Raw genomic sequence first — 12,313 nt, 5'->3', positions numbered from 1 at the left:
CTCATTTCGCCCCACACGAACTGTGCCGGCTGTTTGTCGCAATGCTGGGTCGGACGACCCGGCCAGGGAGGGAATGGAGGGAAATTGGGCGCGTAATGTGCCGCAGAAGAACCCCGGGGTTTGGAGGGCCATGGCCGCGTCGACCCTGCCCGTTCTCGCTCCTTCGCAGGTTCCCACAGCATCAGGCCCGTTTAGTCGAGCCGCTCCCAACGGCCAAGCCTTAGGCTTCGAAGCACCAAGAGTCTCCTTGTCGGCCTGCTCTCCAGCGATGCTCACAACGAACGAGTTCCAGAATATCGGCGCGGTCAGCAAGCGCAAGTGGAAGCCAGACGCGTATCCACACGACCCCGATGTTCAGTACAGCAACCACCACCTGCACCACGATGAGGGCGACGAGTCTGCCTCGCGCAAATTCAAGAACAAGCGAGCCAGTGGACAGCCCGGCCGTTCCAAGGAGACCAAAGCGCACGGCATTCACGTCGACGAGATCCCCGGCATGGCCAAGTCCACCGGGCGGGGGGACTTTGAGTACACTTACCACCCGGCTGGTCATGATCTCGTGTCATACCGGGTGGTCGAGATGACTCTGGAGGAAAAGCACCTCCGGCTCGTACATCTCGAGAATATCATACGCGAGCACCTGGGCACCGGCAAGTTCTTTCTTGTTGGTAAGCCTGGACGAGGGGCTGCCTGCTTTGTCGGACTAACTGGAAGCGTGTTTACCAATGCTCCCTAGCCGGCTGACACTGGGAGCCAACTGCATCGAGCGGCTGGCTGCGGACGACCCTTCACTGTCCCTTCGGTGATCCCCTAACCACCACTGTATCCGCTCGCCTCCTGCTGGTATCTAGCGGCTGCCTTGCGCGATATTGATGCCGAAAAGCTGTATGGTAAGGCATCTACCCCCAACACGTCGTGGCTTGGGCCAGGGCGTGGCTTTGATCTCGATCCAAGCGGGCCTGTGACAACACACGGCGCTTGCCAGTAGCTGTGGTCTTGGGTGGGCCTCTGGTATCGCGTGTCGATGGCAGTTCCCATGTGCGTCGGCGCAAGATACACTGTCGCGCCGTAAACAGCGATAAAGTTGCAGGATAGTCACTGCAGCGCCGTGGTATTTGACGTGGAGTTTGGCCGTGGTGTATTGCTGTGATATCGCTGACCGCACTCTCGATTCCCTTCTCATTCGATCCAGAACCAGAGAAAACCATATATGTATACGCCAAGAATCGGTTTCAATTCAGCCGCCGAACGACCAACACATATCTGTGCTCCGCGTAAGTGGGGCTTGGGATGGGGGATGCAACTCTGCTGTGGTTGGGCGCTGCGATTGAATGCCGTGCCCTGTTCAACTCGCAAGTGCCTGTTGGCGGCAACTGCAACCACTGGCCATAATCGCACGCCGAGTCAAGTGCTCGATGACCTGGGGTTGGATCGTTGTGCGCCGCGCCTGCTGATCACACTGTCGTCCCGTCCGGTGCTCTAGGAGCGTGTATGAATCCATCATCGAAGACCCGAGCTTGCCCGTTCCGGCCAACATCTCACACATCCGCTCGCTCCACAAGTTTCCGCCGGAAATTCGGCGGTTCATCTGGAAGCAGGTCTGCGACTCGGGGCTGACCATCACCGAGGAGCATGTTGTTGCCATGACGGTCAAGTACGGTACGCATCTGGATCGTCACAGGATGCCTTCAGTGAGATGGCTGTGGACGTATGTCGAGAGCTGAGTATGGCGGCTCCGTTTACAGCGCTTACAGCGTCTCCGCGAACGCCCATGCCGTAAACTAATGACTGCCATTCATTCATCTTTGCCCCTCGTCCCTGATTTCTTTGGTGCTGGCCGCAGAGACGGGAGTCTCCTTCTCGGATCTCAGCAGCGAGCTCTACACACCCAAGGAGATCATCCAGGCAGCAAAGCAGGTTATTGGATGCGGTTGTTTTGATCTCGATCCAGCAACGTGTCACTTTGCCAACGACCTGCACGCCAACCAGATTGCGCGAGAGATCTACGACGAGGCCCTGAACGGACTCAACCGAGCCTGGAAGGGCCATGTGTGGCTGTCCCCCCCGCAGGGATGTGACCAGGAGGGCATCTCGAAGCAGTCCAGATGGTTCTTTATGGCCGAGCAAAAGTACCTCGCGGGCGAGATTACGTCGTGCTTTGTGCTCCTCAAGGTGGATCTGGGCAACTCGTGGTTTGACGCCGTCACGAACTACCCGCACTGCTTCTTTGCGTCGCGACTGATCTTTCTCACGCCCACGGGCCGGGAGAAGATCCTACAGGACGAGTCCCATGTGATTGTGTATCTGTGAGTATTGCGTCTGGCGGTCATGGACTAGATGTGCAATGGCATCGAAGGCACGCACTTGATCGAGCGTCCTTGAGTTGAAGGGATGAGAGTTTGGTTGTTGTGTCGAGTCGGCGCGTTGGATCAGATATTGCGCATGTGCTAAAGCAAGTGCGTGATAGGCCGTGTGCATGATGTGTACCTGGTAGTTGTCTGGGCCATTCGCTTTGGTTGGGTCTTTTGATCTATTCGCCATGGCTGAGGCTGAGGCGTCCCATGGCCGCACCTTGCTACGTAGGGCTGGATGGCGCCGTCTCACACGCATATTTCCTTTTGGACATCGCTCTGCAGTGGCCAGAATGTCGATGGCTTTTGTGTCAACTTTGGTCCACTCGGGACCATCCCGGGATACAATTCCTGGTCATACAAATTCACAGACGCAATGACTGGCATCTCGGTTGACCAGCAGACGTCACCTCAGTCTGCGCACGATCACCAGCAGTTTTGCAGCAGCAACGGCAATGGCGTTGGAGGCAGCCAAACCAAGGGCAACCACAGTGCAAACCAGCACCATGCGCAAAGCCACAGCCATGGCCACGACCACGGACATGTCGGTAGCTTGGGTAGCAGCAGTAGCAGTAGTAGTATCAGCAGCAACAGCAACAACAGTGCCCATGGTCCTGGCAGCCACGATCTCGGCACTGGCATCGGGAACAGCAACGGCGATATGCATCCCCACCATTCCAGCCACCACCACCATCACCATGTCGGCAGTGGCGGTGGAAATGGTGCCCCAAGCAACGGGAACAACAACAGCAGCAGCAGCAACGGAGCGGGCGCTGACGGCTTAGTTGGGTCATCGCAGGCCCCAGCAGACCATCGCGACTACGAAATGCAAGTTCTGATCTCGCCTCTGGTGCCCTCGTCTCAGACCCAGCCTGCAGATGAATACTCGTACTCACTGCCGCACCTCGGATCGCAAGTGTCCACACCATTCAACTCAACATCGTATCTGATCGAGTACAACTCATCATACCCCTCTTCTGGATTCCCTCTCGAGGATTACCCGATGCCCAAGAGCAAGGCCAAGCCAAGTGTGATGAACATGAGCAACCTGAACGACGCCCCCAACTCGTCGTACCAAGGATCCCTCGGACTGTTACTTCCACCCCCATCTTCATCGTTCCACCATGGCATCGAGGGCGCCGCCATGGAGCCCCCCAAGACGCTTCTGCTGCCCACACAAATGCACGAGTACAATGGCGGCGGATACCAGGGCCTTTCGCCGGTCGACTTTGGCGAGCCTCGCCACGGGCTCTACAAGATGCCATACGGCGACGGAGCTGAGATGCGGGGACAGGTTCAGAGCAATCCATGCGACTACGGACCTGTCCAGAGCAACGTCCTACCGACCGGCGGCAGTGGCGGCAGCAACGGCAGCGGATCAGGACCACTCCACTGCGACTACCATGGAGGCTATCCGCCACTCTATGAGCCAGGAATCCAAATGTATGGCAGCTCGATAGAGTCAAACAACCCAGCATCCGACGATGTCAAGGAGATCATCAAGCGGGCACTGAATATCTAGAAACACTCGTTCCAGGGAGAGCAGTTTGAAATCTGTGGCCATCACTGAGCGATAGACTCGGCCAGCCAAGTCGTGTGTTGAGGATTCAAGCCGACCGGCCCTCGCCGAGACACTCCTCGAACCAATCGTGGAGTCTGCTGCCATCTGCCGCTCGCAACTGAAACTAGGAACCTACGCTATCCCTTCTTGCTGTGCTGCTGCATGAGCGGCATCGTAGCACGGCTATGCTCTTTGCTGCTCCGTTTGAGACTGCTTCCATCCATTTACCGGGTGGTCGGCATGGGTCTCGATCTTGGTTGTATATACTTTGAGCCGTGAGACTGGAGACTGGAGACTGGATACTGGAGACTGGAGATTCGGCTTGGAGATGCACGCTTTACAGGACCATAGGCGGGATAGATCTGCTACAAAATGAGGAGAGGCCAAGGGGGAGGGAGATACTGGAGATACGGGCTGACACTGATCAATCGATTCGAAATACAACGCTCCTGCACATACATCGCACCAGAATCGTTCAAGCGACACCGTCGCGGCGCAGTCTCTTCGGGGGGTACGGCGTTAGCTGGATTCAGCAGGCCGCATTCTCAATTCAGATCCGAGTAGCGCCGTCGACCATCACGCCTGTGGATAGTCTGGTCCTATGAACAAGCAATCCACCTCGAGCCTTGAGGAGTGCTGACAACATGTACGTGTCTGTCTCTCGTCGTGGGAAATCCGTAGACTCCACCGCCCACCCGAGTTGGCTCGTGGGAACCGGGACAGAGTTGACTCAAGAGCGCATCTGGGCCTTTAATGAGCCTTGATGGTCGGCGCTTTGGGACTGGGAGAGGGACTCGGATGGCACAGGTCCCTGCATGCTATTGCTGCATGTTGTTGCGTGGCGGCGGATCAGCAAGGCTTGGACTGGATCGGATCAAGGACGCTGGGACTGGCCCATCCAGCTCATCCGCAATGGGTCTGGCTTTGTCACAGATCCGAGTCCTCTGCGACAGCCCCTCAAGCTGACGGTGCAGTGAGTTGCAAGGAGATGATGCAAATGAACGCCCCCGGCCCCGAAACTCGGTCGGTCCAGGCGGCAACTTTGAAGCGGAGATGACTTGTGCATCAAAACAGCCGGCGCCCAGATTCGCACTGCTCGGGATCTGCGGCGCATGCGCAAACAAATGTTGCTGGGCTCGAGCGATGCACCAGCAAGTTGGTTGGCTGGACAAGAGGATTGTTGATGAGGCAGACGGCTGGGCGGCGTTGTGGCTTTGTCTGATAATGCGCCGCCAGCAACGAAGGCGCCCTTCGTCTGGTCGTATGAGGGAGTTTGTGATCCATCGCCGCCGGCTTTGCCGGCCCAGATGCCCCAGCCTTGGTCGCAGATGCGAGTGCCATCGGATCAGGCTCACGCGACAAAGTCGTCTGCTGCATTTGGCTTGGCCCATTTCGGCGCATTTTTTTGGGGGGGAGGGGGAAGGAAGGAAGTTGGCGAAATAACAGTCCCGGGACTGGCTGGTGCTTGGCGAGTGGAGAGAATGCGATGGGATTGGGTGGCAGACAGGATGGCGAGGCCGACAGGCTGGAAGTGGAAGACAGCGGCACGATAGAGAAACCGGCGCAGATCTGTCTGATGCACAGAGGGGCACATTGGTCCAGAGACACCGGATTGGCTGCTGGAGTGCAGCCGGCCAAGTTCCGGCACTGCTTGCGCAGGCACGCTCAGCCACGAGATTCGCCGCGCCGCGAAGCAAGGGCGCACAAGGCCCTCGTGTGCGACGTGGGGATTTGTGGCTGTGCTAGGCAGGATCGGGTGGGCCGCGGCTTCAGCGCGATGAAACACCTTGCACAATCAGCAGCTTGCACGCGTTGTTGCCAAGGCGTGGGGAGAAAGATGGGAAAGGGAAAGAGCCGAGAGACGCCCGCAAGGGCTGACGGCAGCAAGGCAAATGGCGCTGCGTCTTGCCGAGCCGTGGCGGCCTTGATGCAATCGGCTCCCCCTCCCGTAAATTGAGGAGCGCCGTGGGGAGATTGAGCCGCAAGGGGAGTGGGCGGATCGGGCCGTGGCTGCACCGTTGCCTGCCCGCGATTGAGACGGGGATGGTGTTGGTGTGGACCAGAACGGTGTCGATGTGGACTGGAACGGTGTCGGTCGAAAGCCTGGCGAGACGGTGTTGTCACCACTCGCATGGCTGCGACGGGCTCGGCGATGAGATATTATGGGATGAGCTCTCAAGGACATGTGCGTTGAGGGCATCGGCGGTGGGTGCGACACCTTCAACTCGGAATGCCATCTCCCCACCATGAACAACACGCATTGAAACTCGGGACGTTCTAGTGCACAGATGCAGATGCTGCAAGCCCCATCCGGTCGCTGCGGGGTCTCTATCCGAGGCACCGTACATATACCGGCCTCCAGCGTCGCTGCTCCGTCCCCACAGGCCTCCGGTGCTCTCCCCCCATGCACCGGCCAGACGCCGGCGTGCAAGCAACCTGTACACGAGCCATGCGTGGCAGGTCCGGCGCTCGCTCGCTGGTTGTTGGCCAGGGCCGCCCTTTGCTCTGGGTCTCGGGTGTGCGTGCGTATGGCGGGCGGCTGCGCGACCACACCTCGACAGACCCGCGCACATCTCGTCTCATCTGATCTCCTGGTCGATCATCTTCCCTCTTGCGATCGCAATGGGCCGGGCTGTCCACCACCGCCATCCACCCACCCACCCGCCATCGCTGCCGTGTTTTGGCGGTGGGCCAGCGCCTCCATTTCGCTTCGATTACGGCGGTTGCACCGCTGTCAGCTTCCCCGATCCATCTGGCGATCGGCCAACCGCCCTGCCCCGGGGCTGTTCGTTCTGCCGTGCTCTGTCTCGGCTTGTTTGGGTCTGGTGTGGTATGGTGTGGTATGGTGTGGTATGGTGGGTGTGGTGTGGTGTGGTCCGCTGGCATCCGTCCTGCTGGACGACGAGCCTTTGTCCTTCGCCATACAGGGCCAACGCACCACCCCAACGCTGCATTAGCGCAACCACAAGGGCGCACCGATGCGCCTTTGTTGCAGCCAGATTCCCTCCATCGCTGCTCTTTGCCAACAGCCGGCCTATCAGTACAACGCGCCTGCCGACAAAGCCACCGCTTGTTTGCGGCGGAACTGGCTGCGGTTTCTCCTATTTGCCTGGTGTTATGCCGAGCGAGAACCGCCGAATGGTGGCTGTGGGGGCAGGGCTGCAGGCAGTGTGCTTTGGCGTGCAGATATCGGTGCTTCTGCTTCTGCTTCTCCTTCTGCTGTTGCAAGTGGTGCTTTTGTATTGTGCACTTGGACGGTGCCTGTGGCGCGGCATGCTGTCAGAGCAGCAGCAGCAACATCAAAGTTGGTGCGAACACCACTGCCGACACCAGCGATCTCGATGCCAACACCGTTGCCACTGCTATACCCAACACCATCGCCACTGCTCATTCCAGCTCACACTCGGTTTTCCCGGTTCCCACGCAGCAGCCAGCATCCGTCCCACGACAGGGGCCGTTGTGCTTGCTGGTCGAGTGGGGGGGGTCTTTGCAAGGGGCTCCCACGACCCACCCGCCACCCGGGGCAAGGAGAGCAACAAGCGGCGGAGTGTGCTCTGCGCTTCCAGGCACCCACCCATGGTACCTTGAGCTGCCGGGGCGTTGCTCGGCCCGGGCAGACAGGTGGCTGCTGCCGTCCTCATGATTGGGCGTGCTCGCCGTCCCGCTGGTTCGTCCCCAGGATTTAGGGCTCGCCCGCGGCCTTCTCGCCGTGGTCTCCTTGTGGCTGTACTCGGCCTTTGGGCGCTTGGTTCTCGCGCCTGTCGTCATTGCTGGACTGGGGTCAGGGGAATCCTTGAACGCTCCCACTTAGTGCACCCCCCCCCCAACCCACCTTGCTGGCAGGCTCCCGGCTCTCCCAACCCACGCTGGCTCTGGTCTGCAGTCCCTCGCGGTATTTCTTATCCCATCGCATTTCTTTCTGGTTTATCTCTCTGGTTGCTCTGATCCCCCGTTGTCCTCCTGCCTCGCACCACTCTCGTCGTCCAGGGCTCGGGCTGTTCCCCCTCCCATCCCCGGCTGCCTCAGCATCTCCCTTCCCCCCGAATCGCTGTTGGCCACTCCAGAGCCCCCTCTCGCTCGCATCGGCCACCCTCCAGACCTTTGTCCATCTCGTACCCACAGCCAGCTGAGCTGCCTCTACCGGATCTTGCCTCTGTTCTCAACCACACAGCTCAAGCATGCATCCATCCGACGTGTATGTCTCCACCACTGCGACTGCCACTGCCACTATCGTCGCCGTGGCTACTGCTGCAATTTGTGGCGATTGTTACTTTTGCTGTCGATGGTTTTGCTATGGCTTCCATCTTGATACCGCCTCACGGGCGGCACGGCTTGCTCATGGCCCGGGCAATATAGGCTGCCCGTGCGAGCTGCCCCATGCGGCCCCGCTCCCTCTGCCACTCGCTTGCCTTTTGCCTTTTCCTGACTCGGGCCGTCTTCTCCACCTCTCTCCCGAACGTACGTACGCACGCACCCCTGCACGCCATGGCCCTCGACTATGGCACACGGCGGCCCATCCACAGCACCTACAAGCTTGTCATCTCCCAGCAGCCCATTCGTGCCCGGATGTGCGGCTTCTCCGATACCAAAGATCGGCGGCTCATGTAAGACCGAGTCCGCTGCAACTGCACTAGGTGCAGGCCCATGATAGCCGAGTGTCGATGTCGTCTGGGAGAAGGGACAGCCATAGGCACAGGCGCAGGAACACCATCGGCGCAGTTGCAGTTACAAACGGATCCGATCGTGGCAGTCCAGTCGCCTGGAGATACTCCACTTGGGAATACCTCCATCGGGCCCAGCGACCTTTCAGCTGGTCTCGGCTCGGTCGGGATGTGTCTGGGTCCGCCTGTGTTGACGTCTCGGCCTATGCTTGCGTCTCGCTATCCCAACTTGCTTCTTGTTCATCCATACATACTTGCCTCTCGCTATCCGTGTCTGCATCTCGTCGTCTGTACTTACATTTCTCTGTCCCGGTTGCTGATTTCGTGTTCTCGATCGCGGCTTTCCAGAGACCCGCCTCCTGTGATCCAGTTGCTGGTTGTCGATCGAGAAGGCAACACAATCGATGTCAGGTATGGAACGATCCCCCGTTGCTGATCACGCCGAGATTGTGCTGCCTGTGATCCTGGAGGGCGAGTCTCGATTACTCCCCCGACCCAATCTTGTTCACATGTGCCAGCAGCACTCGGGATGCTCGATCCTCTGGCCTTCGTCTCTCCCCAAGCACACCCGTTTCAGAGAGCAGCTTGATTTGCACGGAGAAGCACTAGTCATCGATCCGGACTCGCGGTTCTCACTCTTGTATTGGTTATTGTTCCCGCTCTCCGGCTCCTGCTCCGCATCGCCCATCAACCTTCGATCACATCTGCGCCATCAACCATCTGCGCTGTCTGCGGCCTCGGCTCTGCTTTGGAATGCTCTCTGGCCCGGGTCGAACTCTGGATCGAACTCTGGGTCCGCGTCTTCCTTTGCCCTTTCTTTGCCCAGCCCCGAGCACTATCCGCTTCTGGTCTGCTACGTGTCGTTGTATTCGGCTCAAGGCAGCGAAGACCGAAGCGTCGTCATCCATCGTACGTATCCAACGCAGTCCGAGGTGGAATTGGCATGGAATGGCTCCGCGCTTGCCAACAGGCCCCAACCCACAGGATCGGAAACGTGTCTCACCCGAGTCTCTCCCAATTATCCCACAATCAACAACCTCCACAAACGACCTCTATCTGCGGCAATCTCCTTCCTCGGGCTCAAACCAACACCGGTCGCGATGGCCCTTCGCTCCTGCATCGCCAAACGATCCTGCTGTCGACCCAGCTCGCGCCAAGACAAAGGGTCTGCAAGCGTCCCACGACCTCTATCCCTTTTCGTCATCGTCGCAGTTCTGCCAGACGCTGGTGGGGACCCTGGTGACATCTTGCGCGGTGCTCTACGACCACAGCGGCAAGGAGGGCATGTTTTTCGTTTTCAACGACATCTCAGTACGAACACAAGGCACGTACCGTCTCAAGTTCAATCTGATCAATGTGACGCGGTAGGTACATCTCGCCGTCGCCGTCGCCATCGATGCTGTCCCCACCTTTCATCGCCGCGGCCGTCCATCGGCAGGGCGAAGGTGGTGGATGTGGCGGCAGCGGATGGCGCTCTGGGCAAAGGCGCCCATCGTGTGAGCGGGCGTGGAATGGCGGCTGTTGGTGCCGCTGGGCAATCGATGTGCGGGTGGGCAGGCTGGATCGCCTTGGGCGTTGCTCGGGCTCCCTTCAACTACCTGCAGGAATGGGTGCGACTGTGGTGGGACGAACGGCCAAGGCGAGGCAGTGGACCAAGGCAACTTGCCCTGCGCGCCGGGGCTGGATCCACTCCTGTTGCCCCCCGCCCCATGCCGCCAGCGATGCCATCGTGGTCTCTCCAGCCACCAGGGAGTCCGCCCAGGACCACCGACGGGGTCTAGCACGATAGCAATGCCATCCTCCCCAGGCTGGTCCTCAGTCGAGCTTGCCGTCTCCATCGTGGGAACTGATGCTGACATTGTACCTGTTCATCCTGGCTTTGGTCTCAGGCGCGATTCGACCACAGGATTCGAGGCCAGCATCGTCTCGGATGTGTTTGAGAGCTTCCCGCCCAAGACTTTTCCGGGAATGACAGGTACGACGACTGCCCTACTCCCTTGCATTCAACTTTTGTGGCCCACGAGAAGCCCATGAGGGGCGGTATCGATCCGGGCATTAATGAGGCTGCGGGCGGGAAATGGGAAGTCTTGACGACCTTTCCTGCGCTTGCTGTCATTGGCGATTCACACTCACCCCACGCTCCGGCAATGGATCCTACTAGACTCGACCGAGTTGTCCCGCTGCTTTGCCCGCCAAGGCGTCGCCATCCATATTCGCAAGGACGCCGCCCTCGGGGGACACTCGTCGGAAGAGTCGTCGGAGCGCACATCACCTCCCGAGCGAAGTGTTCCCAAGCGATACCATCCATATGCCATCCAGCCCAAGTTGTTGGCGCAGCCATCGTCGCAGCCACCGCAGCAGCAGCAATCGTACCGAGATTTCCACAACAGTACCGCCTCGATGCACTCGTTGTCGCCGGCCGGCCTGCTGCTGCCGACACCAGGAACCACCCCGGGATTTCGAGCAAGCCCGGTTCCGTCGTCGTCGTTCCCAGGCGAGCTGCCCTCGCGTGGGACATCACCACCACCGCCATCCAGGCCGCCATACAGTCAGTCTTTCCCGCCGGGCCCTTCTCCTCTTCCGCCGGGCTCCTTCCGCCATCTTCCGCCGCCACCGCCACGTCCTCTGTATGCCTCTGAGGGCCAGAGGTCGTTCTCGGGCTCACGTTCGTTGCAGTCAAACTCGCCGTCGTCGCCACGCTCCCCTGACCAGGGGCAGCAGCGCTCCCTGACGTCGGCATATTCGTCGCCAAATCAAAGGTCCAATAGATAATAGGCGAAACGATAGCAGCGACGACGACTCGACATAATCTCCCGATACTATGCACATCGCCGATGGGCTCCGGCTCCGGCTCCGGCTCGCTCTCGTTCTCTTTCCATCGATCCCCCATCGACCTGGGAAGTCGTTCATGTTCCTCTCTGCATCAAACTCCCTCCCCTCCCTTGCCTGCTCGTCGCCGGCTCTCCTGTCCTGCAGTGGACAGGCCCTTGTGTCAGCTTCACTCTTCTAATGTTTTGGTCAACTTGGTTCTAATTCATATACTCGTACGAGTGGCCATGTTTTAATGTACTATATTCGTTTCCGGTTGTGTCTCCCATCTCCATCCGTCCATTGCTGCCCCCTTTAACACTTTCAAGTCGGCATGCTCCACCTCGTCAGCGACACCCATCCCCATTCTCGACGCCTCACGGCGAGTCTACCGTTGCCTGCGATACTTGCACCACATTTCACTGGCACTTCCCTCCATTTTGGCCATATATTTCCGGCTCTCTTCTTCTATTCGGTTGCTTCTTTGCTTTGACGCTCCCGCCAAATCTCCTTTGCACGAATCAATTGCAGCTCCCATGATTCCCGCCGTCCCTTCCTTCTCTGTGTGTTGCATAACCACTTCTCCTCCCCACCTCGGTTCCATCGTCAATAGATCTATCCGTCCTTACAGTCGACCGTAGCTAGCTGTCTCCAAAGTGGGTTCTAGTGGCCGGTTACTGCCGATGCCATCAGATCACCACTGTCCATGCATCTTGAATAGATACGATGTCGGCTCGTGCTTCTCTTCTGAAATTGAATGGCAGTCGGGGCGGGTGGAGCAGCGGGAGGTGGCCTGTCGATCCTAGTAAATGTAACAATACGCCTCAGCTGTCCCCGAGGCTTGCTGGCCATTTCGATAGCCGCCAGCGCTGCTATGACACCCGACAGTCAACGCCCAGCAATCAACCGCCCATTCCCACCAGCGGATCCAT

At 59.0% G+C, this 12,313-nt stretch overlaps 2 protein-coding genes across 2 annotated transcripts; both read left to right on the top strand.

Annotated features, from left to right (window-relative positions):
* Positions 1-130: 130 nt before the first annotated feature.
* Positions 131-4,357, top strand: BJ171DRAFT_565207 (uncharacterized protein; the record flags this gene model as incomplete). Its single annotated transcript, XM_053113335.1, has 7 exons — positions 131-668; positions 852-890; positions 1,193-1,274; positions 1,484-1,659; positions 1,844-2,306; positions 2,637-2,895; positions 3,151-4,357. The coding sequence occupies 7 exons, from the start codon at positions 131-133 to the stop codon at positions 3,871-3,873; spliced, it is 2,280 nt and encodes a 759-aa protein (XP_052970825.1). The 3' UTR covers positions 3,874-4,357.
* Positions 4,358-7,974: 3,617 nt separating this feature from the next.
* On the top strand, positions 7,975-11,557 carry BJ171DRAFT_212897 (velvet factor-domain-containing protein). The gene is made up of 7 exons (XM_053106390.1): positions 7,975-8,107; positions 8,436-8,516; positions 8,922-8,984; positions 9,400-9,482; positions 9,721-9,937; positions 10,463-10,548; positions 10,735-11,557. Exons 1-7 carry the CDS (start codon positions 8,091-8,093, stop codon positions 11,343-11,345), a joined length of 1,158 nt encoding a protein of 385 aa, XP_052970824.1. The 5' UTR covers positions 7,975-8,090; the 3' UTR covers positions 11,346-11,557.
* Positions 11,558-12,313: the final 756 nt, after the last annotated feature.

Source organism: Polychytrium aggregatum, assembly GCF_025602895.1.
Source record: "Polychytrium aggregatum strain JEL109 chromosome Unknown BJ171scaffold_4, whole genome shotgun sequence".
Taxonomy (NCBI): domain Eukaryota; kingdom Fungi; phylum Chytridiomycota; class Chytridiomycetes; order Polychytriales; genus Polychytrium; species Polychytrium aggregatum.
The sequence above is the reverse complement of the archived record's forward strand: the minus strand, read 5'-3'. Positions and strand labels throughout refer to the sequence as shown.